The 26,458-nt window shown below is 33.5% G+C and overlaps 1 protein-coding gene and 1 long non-coding RNA gene across 7 annotated transcripts; one reads left to right on the plus strand and one right to left on the minus strand.

Moving 5' to 3' along the window:
- Window positions 1-6,873: 6,873 nt before the first annotated feature.
- Window positions 6,874-11,160, minus strand: LOC127565043 (uncharacterized). 2 transcript variants are annotated; one of them, XR_007954444.1, is made up of 4 exons: window positions 10,831-11,160; window positions 9,215-9,263; window positions 9,039-9,150; window positions 6,874-8,973 (listed from the first exon to the last, which is right to left on the minus strand). It is a non-coding gene; the product is annotated as an uncharacterized LOC127565043 (long non-coding RNA). The 2 variants fall into 2 exon arrangements; XR_007954443.1 differs by having other exon boundaries at window positions 9,039-9,263.
- A 446-nt stretch (window positions 11,161-11,606) lies between these two features.
- Window positions 11,607-26,132, plus strand: LOC117563855 (GRIP1-associated protein 1). 5 transcript variants are annotated; one of them, XM_034242384.2, is made up of 7 exons: window positions 11,608-11,992; window positions 14,312-14,398; window positions 23,299-23,468; window positions 23,528-23,713; window positions 24,766-24,912; window positions 25,116-25,271; window positions 25,403-26,132. In XM_034242384.2, exons 1-7 carry the CDS (start codon window positions 11,914-11,916, stop codon window positions 25,487-25,489), a joined length of 912 nt encoding a protein of 303 aa, XP_034098275.1. In that variant the 5' UTR covers window positions 11,608-11,913; the 3' UTR covers window positions 25,490-26,132. The 5 variants fall into 5 exon arrangements, with proteins under 5 accessions (XP_034098277.1, XP_034098275.1, XP_034098276.1 ...); XM_034242385.2 differs by having other exon boundaries at window positions 14,315-14,398; XM_034242386.2 differs by lacking the exon at window positions 14,312-14,398 and having other exon boundaries at window positions 11,607-11,992.
- The last annotated feature ends 326 nt before the right edge of the window (window positions 26,133-26,458 follow it).

The raw sequence follows: 26,458 nt of genomic DNA on the forward strand, positions 1-26,458 counted from the left end.
GCTCTGCCAACAGTTATGTTGGAAACTTTGATAGTCGTCGATAATATCGTCATACATAAATATATTTTTTTATAATTTAAGCAAAATCAAAACAAAAAGTACATATTTATTAAGGTATAAATACATGAATATTGTTATGTATTTAATAAAAAGCAAACTGTCATAGTTTTATTTAAAAATAATATTTTTTCTAAATTTGTGCTTTTTAGCCTAGTGGGTTTTTCATTAAGAACATGGCCCGATGTTGAAAACGTCTTTCGCTCCTAGACGAACTGGCGGGAATAGCTAGAATGAACCGAGCTAATTTGGAAAGGTATTTTTCCGATTTCTCAAATATGTGTGCCAGGAGCTGCTGGATAGGTCAAATATTTGTCAAGCTCTATGTCGATAGCGTTTTTCTCAACTTTTCATTTTTTTATATAATTTCAGCCTAAAAATTCAGCAAAAATTCAATTTTCGGAATTTTTGGGCTTTTGTTATTAGTTATGTCATCAAAGCTACTATATTCAAGAGAGCATTGCTTTTACCGTAGCTAACACATTGTCTCTTTTTTTCTCTATAAGAAGGGTTCAAGAAAAGCCTAACCAAATGATCAGTTGCCGGAAGAAACTTTTTCCTAATACGCTTAGGGTCATTGTTTTAAACTCAGTTATTACTTGGGAATCAAGTGCGTTAGTTCTGCAAAGTTTACATAATTTTTCTGACCACAATGCAAGTATTTGCATTGTTGGTTCCTTGTCAGAGCTAAGTACTTCAGACTCCTTAAAAGGGTTTAAGAAGCATAAAATGTTTTCAAGTAATGAAAAATCAAAATTACTAATTCGCTATAGCTCATATTTTTTAAGTAAAGGAGTTTTTATTTCCTCTTTTACATCAAATATACTCAAGAGCATAAAAAATGTAGAGTTCCAGCGTGATTTAACTTGCTGTTTCAGCGTTTTTGAGAGCTTACTGTTAAGCTGAGAATGTTCAAAATACTTCACTAATGATTTGCAACAATTTATTAAAGCCTTCACTTCCGCAAGAAGATTTTTCTCAATGACTTCATCCATGACAAGGTTCAGATTGTAACTAGCGCAAGATAGGCCCTTGAAGCTCTTAAATGCCGCAACGACGTTTGCACCATTGTCCGTAACGAAGACAGCTCGATCGATAGTTTCAATTGTGTTGAAATCCAGCGAAATGTCCTGAACATTTTTGAGAATATTTTCTCCAGTTTTCTTCTCGTCCAAGAACTCCCTGATGCCTGTAAACGATACACAAGTAAGTTAAATGCTTCATAGACATTAATAAATAAATACATAACAAATAACGGTCGACCGTTTTTCTTCTTATGCTCTCGTTGCGAACAGAACCGAAAAAGTTCATACTCTCTCGCTCTCGCTCTGAGCAAGAGAATCTTCCTGTCTTCATTTATGTTTTTTGTTGAGCGCTTTTCGTTGAGCTCATTGTATTTCGCTCTTTCAATGAGCAGTGCGTGCTTCACTGAAGACGACAAAACTGTCTTGGAACAACCGGAACAAAACAGAATAGAAAAAAAGGGTTTCGCTCTGCGCGCGAGCGATCTCATTCAAGAACCCATAAATCGGTTGCACTTTGAGTCTTTTCGTAGAGTTAGAAAAAGACACTTATAGTATTTGCAGACAACGAGAAACGGTCGACAGTTATTTGCGAGCTATGGTAATTATGTATGTATGAACATATGGGCATTTGCTCAGAAAGGTCCACCGCGGCCAATAAATTAAAAGTTCTTGAAAATTATTTTTTTCAACATGATTACATAAAGAAATATTCAAGTTTAATAAACTTGAAAGAATTTTGCATTTATCACTTATAGATTTCAAAATATTCGAATGCAAAGTCGCGCAAACGCACCTCTTGTGATTATGATGTTTGCAGGGCATATTTTGTTTTGATAACAACTTCTAAAATAAATGCATTATGTCTTTTGCTTTGTAAAATCATTTGGAGATTGCAGGAAACGAAAGAGAACGCAAAAAGTAACATGCGATCATCAATAACAGTAAAAATTTTGATTTGCTTTATCACATATTTTAATGTCCCGTGCGCGACCGAAAAACAACATTTCTTATCAGTAGATCCAAATCACTTGCTCGAATTGCATCAAATTTTTTTTGCAAACAGAGTTTGCGCGTGCAGTGATTTTTGGTGATCGTTTAAAGTTTGTCCCGTGCGCGACCGTAAGTACACAACATAATTATATAAATAATTTTTTTATATTTTTTTAAACTATATAAAATTTTAAATTATTTAAATGTAGATGAGTGTAACGAGTTGCCAAAAAAGAAGAGAAACTTGTAAACGGTGGAGAGAAAAGTTGAAGGAAGACCCAATAAAATGGGAAAATTATAAATTAAAGAACAAAGAAAGAATGCGGAACACTAGGCTAAACTGAAAAACGGCGACGAATGGAATTAATGAAGTAGTGGACAACAGGAGACAGCTTGAGCGAATACGAAAGAGCCAATATCGGCACAGGCTAGCAGAAAAGAGAGATGCAGAAAAAAGAGAAGCAGAAAACGATGCTGCAAAATAGAAAAATCCCTACAAATGCAAGCAAACCTTGGGGAAAGCAGTAAAAAAGGTTGAGAATGCCAAGAGACTTAGAAAAAAAAGAGTACTTGAAATTTTGTTAAACAAATTTAAAGCAATTCCCCAAAAAAAAATTACGAAAACTGAATTCGAAAAGACCCTACCAGAGAGCTTAGTTAAATCAATTAAAGAGTTTTATACTAATGACAATGTTAGTGTCCAGGCCTCAGGAAAAAGGGACACAATTTTGACAGCAGGCGATGTAGTTGCCAAACGTTTCATAATGACGACAGTGCGTGAAGCATATGAGCTCTTCAAAAAAGACAATCCCACCGTAAAAGTTTGTAAGTCCTATTTTTTTAAGATGCGGCCACGTCATGTGCAATTAATAAATAAAACGCCGCACAATATGTGTGTTTGCATGTACCATGCTAACTTCGATTATTTGCTGGAAAGCTGTGCAAAAATTATACCATTTTTTCCCAGCAATTTCGAAAGTTTTCTTAAAACTGTTTGCTGCAATATACTTAGTGAAAATTGCATGACAAGCAATTGTAAGAAGTTTTCCTCTCTCATATTTACACAATATGAATGATGAAGTAAGTTGGCAGCATTGGCGCAAAATTAATAACACCATGGCCCTTTCAACAACCGATGCAACTCTATCGGATCTTATTGTTGAGTTGGAAATGGCATTGCCCTCTTTTAAAACGCATTTTTTTTTTGTCAAAAGAGACCAGCAAAAATATTTTGATGAAGCAAAAGAAAATTTAATATCAACTGAATTTGTGATTCAAATTGATTTGCCGAAAATTATAGGCTCACAAGTCAAAATGAGATACAAAGTGCTCACTTTAGTTATAGGCAGGTAAGCATTTTTACTTGTGTAGCTTGGCTGCGAGGCGTTAAAAAGTCGTTTGCTGTTATAAGTGACAAGTTAACGCACAATAAGCTGGATGTTTTTGTTTTTTTGGTGGAGATTTTGAAAAATATTAAGACATCATATGAAAGTTTTTCAAAAATATTATTTTTTTCTGATGGCTGCTGTTCGCAGTTTAAAAATAAATTCATATTGTCAAGCCTAACTGATATATCATAACGAAAAGTTTGGCAGATGACAAAATCAAGAAGTATGGTTTTACCTGATGCATTCTCTTTTTATCAGTGTGCACTCCAATATGTTAAAGGTGTACAACTAATTTTTTTGTCAACAGATGAAATTAACAAAGATATTTTGAAATACAACTTAGAAGAAGTAAGAAATATACCGGGTATATCTAAGTTCCACTTTTTTTCGTCGTCTTATAACGAGGTAAAAGCAGCAAGGACTGCTTACTCCTTGCAAGATACTATTCTTTGTATTAAATAAATTTATAATATTAAAATAACATAAATAATAAATTAATGCAACAATCTATGTTACAATTAATTTAATGTAAATAACATTGAAGTTAAACTTTTTCGATTTGAAAAAAAAACACAATTTATTAAAGTATTTATTAAGTTTATTCTTTTGTAAAAATAAATAAATTCACTATTTTTGTAATTTTAAAAATGTTTTTTCGATGGGTTTTTTAAATATTTCTCAACAACAGCAATGACAATAACATAAAAATAGTGGCGGTAAAAAATGTCCCGTGCGAATTGAATTAAAAAAAAAATACAAGTCGTGTTTGAAAAAAATTATAACTTTCTTAAAGAGGCATCAATGCACAAAAGTTTAAAATTAGTTTCATTAAAATATTGCCTCTGGATTCGCTGAAATTTGCGTTTGAATTGGTTGAACGGAATAAACATTATTCTGTTTGTCTGTGAAAACGAAAGATAACGAAGACTTATGTTTGTTTTAAAAAACTAAAGTTCCGTCAGTTTTGTTTTAAAAATAGCTATAATTCCTGCTAGCCGCTAGTTTTCAATTTATCCCGCATTTTGATTTTGAAAACCGCCAGATCTAGCGGGGACATAGCTAAATTGGCAACGCTGCATGTATTCCGTCTTTTTTTTAATAATGACAATGCATACGATTTTACTATATATGTTAGCGATGTTTTGAGCTGAATGATTCGTTTGTCCAAAAGATTTTTCGTCGCCAATGATGTTGCTATTAATTCAAACCCATAAATAAAATGACAAGTGACGGTCAAAAACATGGCGTCCGCAATATATGGGATGTTTTACCGCATTTTTGACAGCTTTGAAAATTCCGTAAACAAATCTACTTAGTATAAATTGATTTATAGCTGCTGTTTGCAGATGCGGTATTGTCAGAATCTGTCAAAGCAATTACAGCAGGAGTGCTAGAATTTCCGCTCATTTTATATTCCCTTCCGCAGTTTTGGCAACGAATTTCTTGAAATACATATTTCCAAACTTGTGATATTTTACTTTCAATATTAGGTATAAAGTATTTCTCATCTGCCTAAATTTCGCCAAAATCGTTAATAAAAATACTTTTGTATAATACATACATTCTTTTATGAAGGAATCGATTCATATCTTTTTATTTATTCGAAATTTTAAAAGAATTTTCTGGCAGCCACAGAACTCGCGCAAATTAAAATGTTTACCGATGTGACGCACTAACTATAAATGGTGTTGGTTGCAATCAAGAGTGCGTCGATAACGTCCAATTTATAATCGATTTAACCACTATATCACACCTCTAGTGTAAAGTTAACACTTTCATCGCACGATCAAATCTTTGCAGCAGATTTGGTTTGATAAGTATCTAAATACATATATATCGTGTGACTTGCAAAATATTCCGAAAAATATTGTCCGTTATTTTCACACGTCGTATGGAGAATAATCGAGTTTTTGGTGCTGTGGCCTACAATTGAAATTTGTGACCACCAAAAACGGAGTAAACTTTTGAATTTATCTCGGAATACAGCTCAATTTTTACAGTCCCAGAACAAATTAAATAATAGGTAGCGATACACCAATAATATAATGTACAGACAACATATTTTTTCGAAATGATATATGAATGAATATATAATATTTTGTTTCGACAGGATAAGTTCACAGCCAGATGGAGAATATGTACATATATCAGGGGTGCCACAAAAATCACTTGTGATTTTGGAAATTTTCGCCATGCCATAGAATTCCGAGTGGTTTGCCTGTGAGTTGTAAAAGCTGCCACATTAGATAATCAAAAAAATTAAATTTTTTTTTATTAATTTGCCGTATTGGTTCAAAAACATCGATAAAAGTGCCATGTAATAACATTTAAATAAAAAACATTTTAAAATAAAATCTCACTTTTCTAAAAAAATAAAGGGAAAAATTCTCTCTTACCGAACGATTAAAGATTATTGGGAACTCTCAGCAATCAGCTGTTTACGACTATTATCAAATTAGGCGGGTATTGTGTTTGAAAATGCCCAATGCACAGTGGATCCGCTTGTATGAATGAGCGGCCAAAAATACTAATAATGGCCATAGCGTGCTGAAATTTATAACAAATATATAGAAAATTTGTCTAAACATATAACAACAAAAATTGGAGATATCGAACGGCTATATCCTATAGCTCCCATAGGAACAATCGATACAAAATTAAAAAATATATTTGTTTAATGTAATTTATTAAGATTTTAATATTTATATACATAAAAGTAATATATTAAGAAAAAATGGAAGATATTTTCATATTTATACATATTATCAATAAAAATTTTGCTGCGTTGGCTTCATTACCTGCGCACCCCATATTAAAAATATAGAGACGTGAAAACACTCACTTTTGCCAAGTACCTACCAAAATCAAATATGATTCAAAAGGGAAAAATAAACAAAATTAAAATAGGAATTTACAAATTAATAGTTTTGCAAAAACATAAACCACGAAAGGCAAAAACACAGCAACAGAACAATTGGCAAGGCTCACTTTTAACTGATTTGATCTTTTTATTAGTAAACACACATCTGCAAATTTCTGCAGCTAATTTTAAAGGGCGATTTGAACTAGAGAAATAACTTCCTGAGCGCAGCTGCGTTGCCAAAATTAACGATTGCGAACCTATTTTTAGAAAGTACCGGTAGATTTCCAGTAAAATCCAGTATGCCAAAGTGAAGTTTAGACAATTAAAAGATCATTTTTTTACATTTTGTTTAAATAATACGCCATCGCATTTTTTTATTTTTGGCCTCTGACGGATCCACAGTGCATTGCCATCTGAATTCAGCTGCAGTACCATTGTTGCAGCTACTGCTACCCTGTCCCCTTTTATAAAGTTATAGTTATATAAATAAACACAATTAATGATCAAACATTTAATTTCTTATTTATTATTATTATTTGGTATTAAATGTTATTGGTTTAAATGTTGGTAGTACTCTTCTTCTTCTTCAATTGTTTTGTTTACAATGTTGCAATACAATATCATAATCTAAACAACACATGCTGCAAATGTTTTTGCAAATTGCACAATAACTACAGAAATAAATAGAAAATGTCGATTCATTCTAAAAAATATACATTTTTCTTTACCTGTTTTTAATAAATTTTAACTACGTTTAATACATTTTTTAAAACACTTGTGATACGAATTCGGATACAAACATGTTAATAAAAGCAAAATATTGCGGTATTCTCAAAATATACCAAAATACTACAAAAATACTAAAACTATAGTATCGATGTAGTACCACATTCAAAATATACCATAGATGGCACAATATACCAGATTGTCAGCCAAAGCAACTAAGACCCCTAGTAAGTAGGTGTTTTTACTCATACAAAAGTATTTCTTTAATAACTTCCACCATTTTTATCTGATCGCAACCAAATTTTCAGGAATCATAACTACTATAATTATTATATATATACAAAAATTCGACTCTAGCTTTAAAGTTACGCTTTTTCTTGATTTGCGAGGGCGGAAGTGTGCGTGGCAAAAATTTGAAACAAACTTGATCTGCGTGGAAATATAACAAATGCAAAGAATATAGCTCTATCTCTTATAGCCTCTGAGATCTAGGTGTTCATACGGACAGACAGACAGACGGGCATGGCTAGATCGACTCGGCTGTTGACCCTGATCAAGAATATATATACTTTATAGGGTCGGAGATGCCCCCTTCTACCTGTTACATACATTTCCTGCCGGCACAAAGTTATAATACCCGTCTACCCTATGGGTAGCGGGTATAAAAATCATCAGCATCACTGAAGCGTTTTGCCGATTTATAAAATTTGATTAGTATTTTAAAAAAAAATGGTAATTTTAACAAATTATTATTCACAAATTCTTATTTAAAAGAGAAGTTTCATTGTTGTTCTTAGCATAAGCACTGGCAGTATAATCCTCATGAAATGGGGTCTGTGGCACCTACAAGTGAAATTGAAGAGAAATTCGAGTGGAAGTGTTTTCTGTGGCTCCCCTGATATTCAGATTTTTGGATGGTGTATTTTATGATTTTTTCCATCTTATGCCTATTTGATCTAATGGCCCTCTATTCTCGCCACTATCCCCAGATTTTAATATCCATTTGAAATAAATTTGACCTGGTGTCATAAAAGCAATAATCTTCAGCAATCGTATAAAGAAAAACTTGCTTTGCGACGACACTACATGCCTTCGCTTCCCTCGTCATGAAGCACATCCTTATTCTGACCGTGAAATACACAGTTTATATGAAACAAGTATTAATGCATTTTAACGGCTATTAACCCAGCAACCTAGTGATATTATTGAGATACAATTGTGGCATGATCCATGTATTCCTCTAGGGCTAAGTAGACTATATTGTGTTGCCCAGGTGCCTCGCTGAGCGGCGAAAAACTATTAGTTGTCTTGCCAATCTGTCGTTTGGCAGCAAATTTTCTGACGTCATTTGGTAAATTGGAGTGCATTTCCGAATACTTCGATTGGTTCATGCAACGCTCAACGGATTCTGGATTTTCTCTAAAATCGGCTATCCGATTCTTTTTTCATTCTGCTTATTTATTTCTACATTAAGATCTTTAATATCGCCTACGCTGTTTATTGATTTGTTTATAATGTTGCGAGTAGGAGAAAGACTTGGAAATTCAAAGCTTGATGTCATCTTATAATTTTGCTGCGGCAACATAACACATCCCGTTCATTAATTATGAATTTACATTTATGAAACCTGAATGACCACGCTTGCTGTCATTCGTCATCGGTTCTGGTATTGAGAGCAATTTTATTTATTTGTATCAGAACTAAGCCGCAATTCACATTTCCTTTCTATTTTAAAAGCCGCCTTCGCAGTGGACCGCCACATTTGCCTATGGCAGCGTTTTCAAGATCATTTGCACTCGTATACGCCCTAAGCAGATATACAATTCATTCCCATACGTTCTCCTCACTGCGGTTGATTGTTTGGGGCGGCGGTCAAAACGTCCAAGAATCATTTCCTTCTGGATGTCACTAACTTGCTTCTGGACTGTGATGAAATGTAAGCTTTAGTATGCCAGGTCACCTCAATAATTAACTCGCGACCATTGTTACCTCTTTCAGATAATCCTACATTGCACTGCTCAACACCTCACCGTTTTAAATCGTAATTGTCTTGATCACCAGGAGAGAACGTAGGATTGCTTCAGCATCGCACTAAGTGGAACTTGATGTTGTAGATCAGAAATGAGAGCGTTCCCCGAGTTACAAGGCTAATAACTAGAGCTCACTTGAGAACGGCATCGGTAGATTGATGACAGCCGTAAAAAAGCTTCTCCGCTGTCAAAATCAGAGGTTAGCATCCCCGTCAGATTCAACAGAGGAAGTATGTTGGGTTCGGCAGGCGCCGCCAAAAAAATGTGAAAATACCACAAAAATACTAAAATATAGCGAATGATATATTTGGTATATCGATATTATAATACATTCCAAATATATCATAGAGTACAAAATATACCAGATTGTCAGTGAAAGCAATTAAGAACTGATTACAGTGGGCGTTTTTTTCCATACAAACGTATGTCTTAAACAACATCTACTATTTTTACCTGATCGCTATCAAATTTTCAAATAAATGTATGCAGTCTATTGACAATTCGGAAATTGACAGTATTATTATGATGTCTGCATCAAGTTTCAATTCAAAGCAGATCACAAATATCATTGGTGTACCTAGTGAATTTTCCGAGCTAAATTTGCCAACTTTTCGGGATGTACTTAAATATTATTTTTACGTGAGTGATCGCAATAAACAGCAAACAAAAAGACAACTCTCTTATGCAAGCTTTACTCCGATGATTGCAGAGAGATTCTAATAAGATGACGTTATATTCCAAGTCAACAAAATGCAAAAATTACCTACTTGTTGGAAAGCAAATAAACTTTATAATAAAAAATAAAATTAAGTTCCGCCTTTTATCATGCCACGCCTACTTTTATTTAGTTGCTTAAAATGCCTTTGAATATATGTTTCAATTTTCAGACCGATACCTTACTTCGTTAAAAAGTTACAGACGCATTGCTCCTACTTTCTTATATGAGGTACAGTACATGGCTAGTTTGGCTAGTTTGGTTGAATTAAAAAAAAAATATTAGTTAAAAAAATTTAAAAAAAAAATTATAAAATTTGTTGTAAAAAAATTAATCAGAATTGACTCCAACATAATTGGAAAATGCGTATTTTTTTTTTAAATACATTAAAATGCCTTAAATACCTCGAAATACCTTATGTACCTCATAGTGCAATCTTTAAGCTTCACGGCGCGGACTAGGAATTCATTTTAGACACATGGTTTCATGGTGAAAGTTTCTTAGAATTCTTCGTAGATTCCGATTGTGGGGGACGATTTTCAGGATTTTTTGGACAGGAACAAATTGACCCGCCCTAATAAGTACCTTCCTGTCGCTCCTACGAACACAAGCAAGAGTGCCGATCACTGTTAAATACATACATTTCTAACAGCGTCGTTTGATGCTTAAATTTTTTGGCATTATTTCGCTGATTTTTTTTTTCGTCGCAATACCCGGTTGAATTCTGAAAAATTTCGTCGGTATAAGCGGTTAGTCGCTAAAAGCGGAGACATTCTAAGCGGAGGCCCTTTCATATAAGTTTGTATGGGGACCAACCAAGCCATCGAGTTTTCGTCGTAATAACCGATCGGACACTATAAGCGGAGTCGTTATACCCGGATTCTACTGTATATCACAATTAGAAGAAATATCAGTGCAAAGGTTTCAGAATCGTCTCTCATCTCTCTGTAGCACCTTTCGCCTAATGTAGCGCAATATTCATAGCCAAATCTCAATCTTCTTTGCTCTCACTCTTTGATTTGAACTAAACGGTTACCCAATGTGATTCATCCACGACGAGACGCGATGGTTCTGCCCTAATTGTCTATGCGGTTAGTTGCTGGCGCCGTTAGGATATTTAAGGCTCTCCCTCTGCTTTCTTTTTTCTTTTTTGAGTCATCGAAGGTTTTCATGTTAATATTTTTTTGGCATGCTTTAACACATAATTTTAACACATATGTATGTTATGTAAGAAGCAGATGACTGAGTATATTATCATGTCGCTCTTATAAGACTTATCGTTTTTGTGTATGATTTACTAATATTAATTTAAGAAGTTTAAAAGCAACCGGCTTTATTTGTTATGTTGTATGTGAATTGGGGCCCAATCTCTTGTTTATTTATTTACTCGCGTCTGACGTCCTACGAAACTGAAAATAAGCTCACTGCTTACTGCGCATGTCTGCAAACATTTTCGAACATGATATAATACATACAGATTAGACATCGAATGTTTGATAATTAAATGAAATGTATAGATTAAATATATAGTGTTTGGTAAATTTGCAAAAATGTTGAACACAGCTTCAACAATGTTTCACTGTACTCAAATATTCCAATTAAATAATATTTATTTCTTTAAATTTTATCATAATACTCAAATTTATTTTCGAACTCAGCCGTTCTCAACCTACCACCTATGACTTATTTTTCTTCGCTCACTCTTTTAAGGGGGCTATTGTGAACGCCGTCAGCTCTGTTGCTCCCCAAAGTGGTTTGTCCTTTTGTATATATATTGTCCTTGCCAGCAACGTCGGTTTTGGCGTCAGCAAGGTTTACGCAGTCAGTCGCTCGCCTGCTTCTGGACAATTAACATCGACTTACTTAGTTTGTCTTTGTCGTTCGTTGCGTTCGTTCCGTTTCGTGCTGTCGACGTCAGCTTTGTTGTTGCTCCAATAGAGGTAGAAAAACGCAATAATCAGGAAGTACGTTCAAAAGAACTCACTCCTAATAATTGATGCTAAGTGCAACAAAAAAACACACTCACACATATCTCTCAAAAGCAAATAAATATCAGCTGACAGTATTCATTTAAGTTATACTGATATCTATAAGCTCGGAACAAGTCATCAAGCTCGTCATGCTGATTGGATTAGTACGCGATTCGGTGATGCAGTGCTTCTGCCACACCTGCCGGGCACCGGGTATTCTGCCAGTTGGTAAGCATAAGTAATCACAAAATGGTGTAAACATCTAGACTTGGTAACAATTTGACTGCTCATAATTCAAAGTTAGAAATGTTAGCTAATTGCTTCGTACATATGTAACTAATAAATGTTCATTAATTTAGTTTTGTATTATTTGCTGTTGAGTACACTTATGTAAAAGATATTGAAAAAGCTGAAAATTGTGATTTTCTACATTGTAGACTTGAAAATTGCAGTACCAAATTTGGCTTAGTCCTTGAACGGTTCCGTGCTAATATGCACAAATTGCATTAAAAAATTTCCTATGTAAATATAGTATTCTTAATGTACCAATTATTTTAAATGACTTAAAGAACATATCTAAATATCATAAATTGAAAACTACCAATCCTTCAGGCTTAAGAGTTGAGTTATATTAATAAGCAATTAATCTCAACTTACGATGAAAAATTAAGTTTAACTGTATGGCAGGAAAAATCAATTGCAGAGTTTTTTTTTGGAGAGGGACAGCAAGAACTGGAAAGAGCAACGTAGAGAGAAAGAAATAGAGAGAGAGAGAGAGAGAAATGTAGAAAGAGAGGATGACAGGGTGAGAGAGAGACAGTAAAAGAGCGAGCGAGTAGCAATAAACCGAAAACTATGCAATACGACGACGATTTTCGCTACATAATATAACAAAACACAACGAAGAAGGCAATAACAACATAGTGGAGGACTGTTGCCCTTGTTGCTAATTTTTTTCCTGACAAAACGTCAGTCAGCCGGCAGTGATGAGTCATCTACTGGCGAAAGAGCCCTTTAGGGAAACAACTATTAAATTAGTATTTATGTAAAAATGTATTATCTTACACTCACTGGTAACACTAACTTCGATGATTTTATTCGTGCATTCGTGTGATTTGTAAAAAACGAAACTCATACGCCAAAATATTGAAACGATTACGCAAGATGCACACGCCCAACATGAATAGGGAAAAGGATAGGCATAGTACCTACTAATACACAAGCTTACAATAATAGCAAGAAAGATGATTTCGATTATTAACTAATTGAACGTTACTCCTTACCTAGATTACACAAGAAGAAAGTCAGAAACACAATTTTGAAGAATAACTATAAGCTTTAATATATACTACATAAATGTACCAATAATATACGAATCTACATATATAGAAAGGTATTTAACTACACATATATATACAGTTTTATTAGCCTTCAAAGTAATTAAGCATGTTTGACATGTAAAAGAATTTCTTGCGGGTCGGAGGCACTTTTTTCTGCATAGTACTTGTTTTCCTAGGGTCTAACTCATATTACCCTTCTACCGATACTCTGTCGGTTGCGGGTATTAAATAGCTACAGACTTCAGAGTTCGATCAAGAAGCACTCGGTACACTCGTTTTTGGGAACTGTCAGGAATAAATGAAAAATCAATGTAAAACAAACAAATATTTTTGCGCAACAAAATTACTTTAACAGGTTGATGGAGTGACTTCCGACTCCATAAAGGAAATATATTACATAAAAAATGTATGTAACGGGTAGGAGATATCTTCTACTGTATATAGTATATATACTACATTTTCTTAATCATGGTAAACAGGGAATAGCAAAATTTACTACAGTTTTAATGATTATAATTAAGACGAAAAAACATGAATGGTATTCAAGAAGTTATTTTATATGGCGAAGCCCATAAGCATCTAATTACGTTGGTGGACATCTACATACACAAGTATATTTTGTACTTTATTGTATATTTTAAATGAAATTATCTGTCGTTAAAAGAAATATATTTTTTACTCGTTGACAGAGGCATCTCCGAACCCATAAAACATGCTTATATACATATTCTCGGTATAGTCAGTATAGTCATGTCTTATCTTACGTATCTTACGAGAAACTGCCACCCATTAAAATCGAAAAAAAAAGAAAAAACCAATAGTAAGCTTAATTGTAAAGCTAGGGAACTTATTTTCAATACAAACAATAACACTAAAATCTTTTTTAATTTCTGAACATTTTTTCGCAATGAAATACAAAATAACTTTCCACACTTATGATACTCGACTGAAGTTTTTATAGTTATGCAACCATAAATATAGAAGATGTTGGGAATTGGAAGACTATACAAAACGATAAGACAAAACTTATATACACTTTTTTTTGGGAATTTTTGTTTTTGTTCAATTTTGATATTATGTACTCCAGCTTAGTGTCAAATTGTTACCTTGTTCTTTAAAAATCTTTAAAATATATTATTTTTAAAATGTTTTATAAAATTGTGTTGTACATTTAACATGCTTACCCACACTACTATACCATGTAAAGTAGTTTCCAGAAGATCCGCGCCAATTAAGAAAAATAATAAAATACGTTCAAAGCAGCCGCGACTCAACAAAAAAGTAAAATTCATAAGTAAGTATTATTTATTATATTATATTATTATTCCAAAATTCATTAATTCACTGCCTTGACACACTTGACGGCAAATGCTAGGCAGTTCATTCTTCATCAGAAATTAAAAGTCAATGTACGCGAGGTTTTTCATAATTCGACCTGCGAGTACATTTAATAATTGTTTTAATATTTCAACAACTGAATTACCCTATTAAAAGCAGCAAACGTTTTCACACAATATATGTTATGTATGTATGTACATACGTACATACACGGTTTACATATATGCACATACATATACGTATGTATATGTATATGTATGTATGCATGTGGGTGACTAAGGAAACAGGGCTGTTACGACCTCTCTCTCTTACTCTTAAGATTGTGTTTTCAATCAAGCAACCATTTTTCTCCGTATTTGCAAATGTCATAGGTATTCTTAATTGTTTCTATACTCACTATCCATGGGGTAGAAGGATATTATAACTTTGTGCCGGCAAGAGATGTACATATGTAACAGGTAGAAGGAGGCATCTCCGACCCTATAAAGTATACATATATATTCTTGATCAGCATCAACAGCCGAGACGATCTAGCCATGTCCGTCTGTCCGTCCGTATGAAACACTGGATCTCAGAGACTATAAGAGACAGAGCTATAATTTCGACAGCATTTGTTATCAAATCAAGTTTGTTTCAAACGTAATTTTAAAGCTAGAGCTGCGAGTAGTGTATACAATAATAACAATAGTATATGATTCCTGAAAGTTTGATTGCGATCAGAATTGTGAAATTGTGGAAGTTATTAAAGAAAGATAATATTATACTTTTGTTTGGGCAAAACCGCCTACTTACTAGGGTATGTAGTCGTAGTTGCTTTGACCGACAATCTGGTATATTGTGCCGTCTATGGTATATTTTGAATGTGGTACTATACCGACATACCAAATATACCATTTGGTATATTTTTAGCATTTTTGTAGTATTTTCGGTATATTTTGAAAATAATACCGCAATATTTTGCTTTTATTCAAAATGCGTGGCGGGTTTCTCACAGTCGAGCACACTCGACTGTAGCTTTCTGACTTGTTATATATGTATTTCAAGTTGGCCTTAAGAGAAAAATGGTTAACTTTTGTTTTGGATGCAACAAATTTCAACCTAACAGGTTCTTAGTTAACAAACACACACTCTCTCCACTTCATATTTTGATGATCTCGAGCTTCCTTACTTGTCGCAGCTATTTGTATTTGGCTAAACTACTTTCGTAGTTGGTCTTCTTAACTTAGACTGCAGGCAGGTCACTGCTCTATTTGAGTTGTTTACTGTCTTCGCTTGGTTGGTACTACCAAGTTGGTAGTGCAACTATAATTCACTACCCGATGTTAGCCTCAGGAACGCTACAATTATAAGTGTATATGGGTAATTCTCTGGTAAATGTCGCGTGCGAACAGCTTTACAGTGACAAAAAAAAACATAAACTAAAACATTTTTAAAATTAAGTGAAGGTTTTTCTTAATGCTTTGGATTAGCACTATTTTTACAGCTAAGATTGATTTTAGTAACTTATTCTGTTTTACGATAAAATATATAAATTCGTTCATATTTTGGTTTTGCGTACGAATTTGTTAATTTTTGCAATTATCAGAGCAGAAAACAAAACAAAAAAAAATTCCAAAACCATTCTTAGCTCTAATTAAAGTACTAATCTAGAGCTATAAAAATAACCTTTACTTATTTTTAAAATTGTTTCAGAATATGTTTTTTTTTGTAACTGAAAAGCTGGTCGCACGCGACATCCCTCAGAGAATTACCCATATATAGTATATACACGGAGTACACAAACTGCAGAAGCCAAATCGATAAAAATCATTTTGCCATTCTCACATCATTTAAATGTAAAAGTTTTTATTTTTGTAAATATATAGCAATATAAGTCAAACTATATATTTATTTAGAAACTCAGCCCCTTATAACAATAGTTAAAGCTAATAGTCATTTTTAAGCCTTTTTGAATTAATGGGATTCGATTTAAATACAAGCGGTTTCTGCACATTTCAGATATTCAGGTTGCCAATGCACAATGACAGATTTTAGCTAATAACTTTCACTTACAAAATTAATTAGATGCAAAATGAATTATTGAAAACACCAATTATTTAAAAATTAAAAATTTTTTTTCGGTTGTTTGGGGTAGGGTATTTAAAAGGCATTAAATAAACTTTTTATTGGGAATCCTGAAAAAACCTCTTATTTTTCCTTCCATTAAAAGTTTTGCTTTAAAATTTGGTATCTTCAGCTTACTTAGTTCTAAAATGACACTCATCTGCGGGTTCCTTCTGGTGTCAGTTACATTATTGATTTTTACAAACTGGTTGCAGCCTTGTACTAATACTATAAGTCAGAAGGCGCAGTAAGCCGGTCAGGTGAACGCCACCGGTGAAATGAGTCATTGCTTTCCCTTTGTCTCACACGTTAGCAAAATGACACCCCGTCGCAGAGTGGTTCTACTTACAGTTCTGTTCTGTGGTAATAAAATGTCAGAATCGTCTGGACGGCGCCTTGGTAAATATATGTATGTATACTCACCAGAACCTCACCCAACCATTCCAATTTGGGTATCTACCCTGCAGCAGTAAACTCGCCCTTGGAGCTTAATAGGGAACCATGTGCGTTGGATATATTTGGCGTTGAGTGAGCATATACACATTGTACATTCTATAGTTCTGTTGTTATACCCATGGAGGAGAAGTTATACTGGCTTTACGACAACAGAAAATGTAAATACTGAACATCTCAGTCCTCAGAGTCAAGCTTAAAAGTAGTAGTAGTATGTACTTTTGTTATACCGACTGTGATTATACCCGCTACCCATAGGGTAGAAGGGTATTATAACTTTGTGCCGGCCGACCCTATAAAGAATATATATTCTTGATCAGCGTCAACAGCCGAGACGATCTAGCCATGTCCGTCTGTCCGTCTGTGTGTCTGTCCGTATGAACACCTAGATCTCAGAGACTATAAGAGATAGAGCTATATTTTTTTTCGACAGCATTTGTTGTTTGCACGCAGATCAAGTTTTTTTCAAATTTTTGCCACGCCCACTTCTGCCTCCGCAAATCAAAAAAATCTAATAACAAGCGTAATTTTAAAGCTAGAGTTGGTATATACAATAATAACTGTAGTAGTTATAAATCCTGAGAATTTGGTTGCGATCAGATAAAATTTTTGGAAGTTATTAAAGAAATACTTTTGTATGGGCAAAAACGCCTACTTACTAGGGCTCTTTGTTGCATTGGCTGACAATCTGGTATATTGTGCCGTCTAAAGTATATTTTGAATGCGGTACTAGACCGATATACCACATATACCATTTGGTATGTTTTTAGTATTTTTGCAGTACATCTGGTATATTTTAAGAATAATACCGCAAAATATATTGCTTTTATTTAAAATGGGTAGCGGGTATCTCACAGTCGAGTACACTCGACTGTAGCCTTCTTATTTGTTTTTTTTTTTTGTAATTTCACTAATTCTTACGAATAACGTAAGAAATTTTAAAGTTAAATTCCATACTTAATAAATAAATAAAAATAATAAATGAAATCAGCTTTGTTTTTAAGCTTACTTTCGGTATATTTTTGTGTATCTAAATGTTTGTTTTTATAAAGCCTGTGTTAGGACTAAGCCTTCATATCGAAATTTTTGAAATTCTAATAGAGTGATTCTGTTAGTGAAATAGTTTTTTGTTTGTTAGTTTTTTTGTACGTTATAATATTAACTTAAAATATAATTTTTTAAGTGGTTTAATATACAAATATATATTATATTTTTTAGTTTCTATTTTTCTCTTTTGGTGTACAATCAATATAAAACAATAAGTCAGCTTTAATACCAAATTCAATTGCGTTGTATTCTGATAAACATATTTATACCATTTATATTTTATATGTATTATTACTTTTTATTGAAAAAAAAAAGTGGTAAATTTGGCTGGGTGTCTGCATTGTGTCACTCTGATTTTATGAAAAATGTGTAAATATACATAATTGACTATTATTTCCAAATACTATATCAAATTGCAAAATACCAAATACTGATATTTTAAAAATATGCCAAATATATTTTAGACAAAAATATGAATAATGTAATTATTTTTGTATTTACTAAAATACTAAACTCTAGATTCAAAATTACGCCACCTATTTGCGGGGCTATTGCGGGCGTAACAAATTTCTAAAACAAACTTGATATGCCAGCAAAAATAACAAGAGCTGACGGATAGACAGATGGGCAGGAGTATTTTGTCTCGGCTGTTGATGCTGATCAAGATTATATACATACATATGTATATATACATATACATTGCATTTGTTGTGCCTTGTGACATTCAGCGCGCAACGACTCGGCATCGACCAAATGAAACCAAATACATACATACATATGTGTCGCCTAGGCGTGCGCCAAAGGGTTGTACACACACGCTTGAAAATGTACATTACAACTTTTGCAAATACTACGGTCTGTATTTGTAGTAGAGTATACAGTAAGGTAAATTCCAACCTACCTGACAACCACACATGAAGCAGTCACGTTTTGTTCTCTAAATACGGGTATGTAACGAAAACCAAGAAATATACATACATACATACATACATTATACATTATATGTATGTACATAGGTACATAAGTTTATCACCGCTAACCTAGCAAGTTTTTCATGTTGAAAAAAATACGGTAATATTGATTCATTTGTTAGCGGTTGTTTTAACACCCCAAGGATATTGTTGTAGGATAGGAACAACATATTGCTTAATTTAAGTTATTTATGGGAACATGCGCCATGTAGCTAAAGTTTAGAAACACTAATAACAAGAAAGCTAAAGAGTGTGCTCGACTGTGAAATACCCGCAACCCATTTTATATAGCAGCAAAATAGTGCGGTATTCATTTTGAAATATAGAAAAAAATGCTAAAAATTCACCTAAGCCTTTTTTATGTATGTGGAATGTGAATCCACAATTTGGATACAAAATATACCATAGACGACACAATATACCAGATTGTCAGCCAAAGCAACTAAGACCCCTAGTATGTGGGCGTATTCCCTATACAAAATTTTATCTGATCGCAACCAAACTTTCAGAAATCATAAATATTATAGTTATTATTGTATGTAGCAAAAATCGATTTTTGTAGATTTGTGGGGCGGAAATGGGCGAGGGAAAAGTTTGACACAAACTTGATCTGCCTGTAAACATAACAAATTCTATCGAAAGCAAGTAAGAAAGCTACAGTCGAGTGTACTCGACTGTGAGATTTCAGCTACCCATTTTGAATAAAAGAGATATTTTGCGGTATTTTCTCAAAATACACCAAATATACTGCAAAAATACTAAAAAATATATACCAAATAGGATATGTGGTCTATCGATATAGTACTGCATTCAAAATATACCATAAACGGCACAATATACTGTCAGCCAAAGTAACTAAGACCCTAGTAAGTAGACGTTTTTGCCCATACAAAAGTATTTATTTAATAACTTCGACAATTTTTATACGATCGCAACCAAATTTTCAGGAATCATAACTACTATAGTAATTATTGTATATACCAAAACTCTAGCTTTAAAATTACGCTTATTCGATTTTTTTTATTTGCCGGGGCGGGAGTGGGCGTGGCAAAAATTTGAAACAAACTTGAACTGCGTGCAAACATAACAAATGCTGTCGAAAATTATATGTAGCTCTATCTCCTATAGTCTCTGAGATCCAGTGTTTCATACGGACGGACGGGCAGACACACAGACGGACATGGCTAGATCGTCTCGGCTGTTGACGCTGATCAAGAATATATATACTTAATAGGGTCGGAGATGCCTCGTTCAACCTGTTACATACATTTCCTGCCGGCACAAAGTTATAATACCCTTCTACGCTATGGGTAGCGGGTATAAAAATTAAAGCTCTATCTCATATAGTCTCTGAGATCTAGGTGTTCATATGGACAGACGGACATGGCTAGATCATCTCGGCTGTTGACGCTGATCAAGAATATTGTATATATTTTATAGGGTCGGAGATGCCTCCTTATGCATTTATTGCCGGTACAAAAGAAATAAATCCTCCCGACTTTTCAGAAGTCAGTGCACTTGCAAATTTTACTGATTTTCAATAAAATACAACAAAAAAGCCAAAAAAAAAAATAATAAAATATATGAAATAAATAAGTAAATAATAACATGATTACAGGAATCGCTGATCGCTTCACCCTTACAGGTGCTATGAGTAGGAGGTTTAATAATAATTTGAACTTTTATTATGTCTCGGCTCCTTTAACAATATTCAAATGTCAAAACAATAATTCAATAAATAAGAAATTAGAGATAAACTTATTAATTGGATTAAATAAATATAATTCTTAAGACAAATTTTGAAATATACGGGACGATACTTCTTAAGAAATGGGGAGTTATCACCCAACTCACCAATGTATGTTATGCTTATGAGAAATTCACAAATATCTACTTCCATTTGGTCAATTTAATCGCTGCTATGATTACGCATCTGCATCTTATTTAATGTCAACAAGAGTTTAATTACAGCGTTCACTTAACGTAAAAACCGAAATTTTTCTGCGTCAATTTTAGCATAAATATAACAGCGGTGCCTTAACGCAAGCTCCGCGTAATGCTAACATTGTATTAATCGCATTACCTTCCGAACTTTGAGCTTTGAGAAAAAAAACTGTAGCATAATATAGCTGGCTGGCAGCATAGGTTTCAAAATATAGTTTTCCCACATACATATTTCTCAATAATATTTTTTTTTTGTATAGTTCTTAAGTTCCATCGATTATTATTAGATATCCTGACTTGAAACTATTTTTATGTGTATCGAATCATTCAATTTTAAGATGATATAAACTAATTTTATCCAAAAGCGCCTATCAATTTGTATTCGAAAACGAGTAGTAGAGTTGAATACTAGATAAATATAATAAAATATATATTTTATATAATAAAATGGTTCCAATTTTGTACTGGCAGAAGAAGGTATATGTAAATGACTCAAAACTAACAAATTAGAAAACTAGAGCTAGAGTGTGCTCAAGAGTGACATATGTACCTTCTACCAATTTTCAATAAGAGCAAAATACAGCCGTATTCTTAAAAAATATCGAAACATCAAAATATACCGAAGGCTATATTTGGTATAATAATATACTAGTACATTCAAAATATTCAATAAAGTGCAAATAATGCGCGATCCGACAGAAGAAGTTGTTTTTTGGGCCATATAAAATTATTTCTTAAATAACTTGTACAATTTTTATCTGATCACAACAAAATTTTTAGGAATAATAAATACTATATTTATTATTGTATATATAATAATATATGTACATATATTGTACAAATTATGTGTGCATTACAAGTGTTGTCGAATATTATAGTTTTATCTCTTACAGTCTCTGAAATTCAGTGTTTCATACGGGCGGACGGACAGACAGTCAGACGAAAAGACAGCTATGTACATATGTACATATATCGTCTCGGCTATTGAGGTTGAAAATATATTTACTTGATGCAGTCGGAAATGACTCTTTCTGTCTGTTACATTGTACGTTTGCTGTTGTCACAAAGTTGTAATACCCTTGTAACCTATGGGTTGCAGGTGTAATAATATGTAACAAACAAACCCAATATAATATTTATTCAAAGTGGGTAAATCAATTTGTTTATGATCAATCTATCGAAATAAAAGTATAAGAATAATTATGTTAAATGCATATGTATGTATTTGCAAATGCATATTAACATACATACGAGGTGTGTTCAAAAAGTAAGGTGACTTTGTATTTTCAAGAAAAACTATTAATTTATTTATCAATATTTATGTTGTCCCCTTCAAACTAATCCCCCTCAGATACAATACATTTATGCCAACGGTTTTTCCAATCCTCAAAGCACTTCCCATAAGCACTTTTCGGTATAGCCTTGAGCTCTTTCAGCGATGCAGTCTTTATCTCTTCAATCGTTGCAAATCTCCGTCCTTTCATAGGTTTCTTTAGTTTTGCGATCAACAAAAAGTCACATGGGGCCAAATCTGGTGAATATGGTGGCTGACGCATTATTGTGGTGTTGTTTTTGGCTAAAAAATCTTTGGTTCTTTTGGTCAAAATTTAGCAATTTCGTAACAAACTTCGCCGACACGACTCATGCCCAAAACGTTTGAAAAAATTTCATGGCACGAGCCAAGCGATATACCGAGATCTTCAGCAACTTCTCTGATAGTGATTCAACGATTTTCCAAAACAATTTTCTTCACTGCTTGAACGTTTTCATCAGTTGTTGACGTGCTTAGGCGTCCAGGGCGAGGCTCGTCAGTTGGCATCTTCCCGGCCATCTTGGAAGAGTTGTACCATTTGTAAACATTTTTTTTACTCAGAACAGTTTCACCGTATGCCACTGTCAACATTTCGAAGCACTTCATTTTATTTTTTACACAAAATTTGATGCAAATCCTTTGATCCATATTTTTCGATAGCAAAAAATCGCCGAGCACGCAAAACAACTTGTAACTTTTACGCCTCTCACAACCAAACAAAAAAAGGGATTCAATTGAAACTTGGTACAAATGTTAGGGAAGAGTGTACCAACATAAAAACACAAAAAAATCGATAATCGAAAATATGTTGCACGCGAAATTTGAAATGTCACCTTACTCTTTGAACACACCTCGTATATGTTAAATTAGCAGCACGAATGTGAATGCAAAAATGATAGCATACTCTGCTGAGCATCTTAAGGGTGACTAGCTCAGTTTCGTCATCTTCTTGCAAGTGACGTGTTCAGAATCGCATAATGGAAATGTATTAAATTACTGACGATTCATTCTCATGTTTAATTGCAGCCACTGAGATCCGTTGCCAGGAGAAGTCTCGTGGTGGTCTTAGCTATGAGGTCATCTTGGCCGAACCAGCACCCAATGTGCCAGTGCCCAAGCGTCCTGTTACTCCTGGAAAAAACGTAAGCGTCGAGGACATAGAGCAAAAGTTGAAAGCAGCCGAAGAGCGTCGCATTGTACGTGAGAGAATCGACTTAATGATTTCCGCAAACATTAATTTATATATTACTTGCAGTCTTTAGAAGCCAGGAAGATGGCAGAGATTTCTATCAAACTTGCAAAAGTTGAGGAAGCTACGCGCAAGAAAGATGAAATAACTAACGAGTTTATTACTCAGACCAAGGAGCAACTGGAGACTAAAATGGAACATCATGTAGAGAAACGCGAAGCCATTATCAGTGATATGAAGGAAAAGCTAAAGGTATTGAATAAAAATGCCTGCATTGGGCATTTATCAAAGAAATCGTGAATAGTTGAAAAAAACAGGAAAGCTCATCAATTTGAAAAGAAACATTTTAAATTACGACAGTTATATATTGTGGGAGGCAAATGATAAAATCGATTAAGTTGTGAAATTTATTTTCGTGATTCGAGCGTCGGTTTTATTTTGCCTATCGATCAAGACTGACCACATCGTTCAAAATGATGTATTCGGAGATGAGAGAGTAGCTAAGAGAGCGAGAATAGCCGCGAGAGCGTAAAGTGAATATGTATGTGTAGTAATCAAGGAAAGCTCTATTGTTTGGAGACGTATGGCCTGGCAATTTTTGTCCGGACCATGATACAATTATACAAGGTAGTCCCGTCGTCAAAAAGCTGTCCGTAATCTATACCGTACATAAGTGCGAGTGAAACGACTGCGCCCAGTGAGTGCGAAAGAATCGACAGTAGAGCTTTCAGATTAACCCTTAAATGGTGCAAAGGGTTTAATTGTTCCACTATATTAAAAAGAGTTGAAATGTTTTTTATAATTTAATATTTTATAGTTTAGAAGTTGACAGTAATAGTTGTTTTTGTTTTTGATTACTATTTTTTTTTTGTTCAGGTTCTTAATTTTATCATAAAGTTCATATAACATAATATAATTGCAATCTGACATTTTTGTCTTGCACAAGGGTTTATATTTAGGGAAAAAATCGTCCGCATACAACCTTTCCCTTCAACAAGCACGAGCGCACTAAGCGATAACACTCTGTAACCGAACGAAAAGGCGTACGACGGCACTACCTTGTATAATTGTATCATGGTCCGGACCAGGATATATTTTCATACTATGTACAAATGCACAAATACAAAATTACAATAGCGAACCTAAAACTATTCATTTCGCTTTGAAATATACGATCTCGGAAATTTTACATTATTTTGACTTCCATGAGTTGTATTTTTAATTTATAAAAATAACATCATAAAGAATAGCCCAAAGTATGCGAAAAAATATTATTTTACAAAATGTGGATGGCTTTTTCACAGATTCATGCCCAGGAAATAGAAAAGACGCGAGAGACTTTGGAACAGCAAAAAGCCTATGAGCAGAAGGCTATTGAAGAGAAATTGAAGACCGCTCAAGCCTTACGCGATGAGAATATAAAAAAGATGTTAGATCGTCTCAAGGAGCATGTAAGTTATCAGCTTCTATTTCAATCTTAAGTAGTTAGCTTTGTTAGTTTTTGTATCTCATATTATTGCATTCTATACCTCATTTCAAATAAATTTAATAGAATGCAAATATTTACACATGTATGAATGCGCGTATGTACGCATGTATTCTAGTTATTTTTGTTTCATTAACATAATTTATTGGTATTCATTTTCTCATTTAGAATACAATCAAAATTGCTGAAATCAAATCGCAAAACAATCAATTGGAAAATCAAAAGCTTGAGGAGAAGGCGCGTATTATTGAAAACAAATTGTACGCCGCAGAGCAGAATCGCGAGAAGGAATTGCTCAAAAAAATTGAAAAAGTTCAAAAGCTTGTAGGTGCCCTTCAAATATACACCGAAAAAATACACGTCGACATATTTTTTCGTTCATTTGTAGTAGAAATGTTTTTACATGTCTTTCAAATTTGTATTCTTGTAACGATGGATTTGGTTTTTCATTACAGGAACGTCGCGCAGAAGTAGTGCGTCAGAACAAGGCTCAAACCCAGGATATTGATGGGCTGCAGAATCTTATTGCCTCATCTGGCTAGACGCATTGAAAATTGCAATTGCTGCTGGACATGTAGCGCATCCGTAGCGCATCTTAAAGATACACCTAATATAAAATCATCAACAAGATCAACTACAACACTAATCACAACAACATTTGATTTGCTTCAAAAATGTCAAGTATTATAAAAAACAAACATAACATTTCGCTGAGCAAAGCTAAAATCAGCGCTAGTACTAGAGGCAAGAAACATGAATATAGCAGCAAGCAACTAGCAAAACTCAATACCTTAAATAACACTTCTACACTACACTGAATATATTTATAAAAAGCTACAATGGAAAATAATATTCTCTTCATTTAACTTAAAAACTATTCAGCCGCTGACATTTAATATTTAAAACATTTCTATAATAAACGATAACCGTCATTGGCCTGCCTGTCGTTTTGTGTTCGCTTTGCTTGCAAAATAAAACGAAATACAATGCATTAATTTGTACTCGAGCTAATAAATCGTATTTAAGTCAAAATCATTAAGCATTTAATTTTATTTTCTGCCATGTTGTCAGCAGGACGACCATAATATTATTGTGTAAGTTCTCATTTTTCATCTATACTTTTAATGAGAAACAACAAAATATATAAAATGCTTACAATAAAACCAAAAAGAAAGTAAAATATAACACAGCATTTTTCGCTTGATTTACACAATTTAATATTTACAATTATACATACATAATTATAAACATATAGAAATTGAAAAATGAATATTTTGTCTAACGTCAAGTTATTTTTAGAAAAAGGTTAAGATGCAAATGGCGCAAATTTTCCCCAAGGCGTAGATTTAATCAAATTTATTGGGGAGCAGATAATTTTTTTAGTCAAAATTTTGCGAAACTGCAAAAATTTATTTTCAAAGTTTATACAAACTAATATAAATCGACAAGTTAAATATGGTTAAATTAATAACTATAAAACTACCTATTTCAACAAATAAACGCATATGCTA

The sequence above is a fragment of the Drosophila albomicans genome, chromosome 2L, assembly GCF_009650485.2.
Source record: "Drosophila albomicans strain 15112-1751.03 chromosome 2L, ASM965048v2, whole genome shotgun sequence".
NCBI lineage: Eukaryota > Metazoa > Arthropoda > Insecta > Diptera > Drosophilidae > Drosophila > Drosophila albomicans.

What these genes read in the sequence shown, in the direction of transcription:
- LOC117563855 (XM_034242384.2), top strand. Translation starts at nt 11,914, where the DNA reads ATGCTGATTGGATTAGTACGCGATTCGGTGATGCAGTGCTTCTGCCAC. An exon ending in CAAAAAAGTAAAATTCATAA is followed by an intron (nt 14,399 to 23,298) that starts GTAAGTATTATT and finishes GTTTAATTGCAG; the next exon opens with CCACTGAGATCCGTTGCCAG. An exon ending in CAGCCGAAGAGCGTCGCATT is followed by an intron (nt 23,469 to 23,527) that starts GTACGTGAGAGA and finishes TATTACTTGCAG; the next exon opens with TCTTTAGAAGCCAGGAAGAT.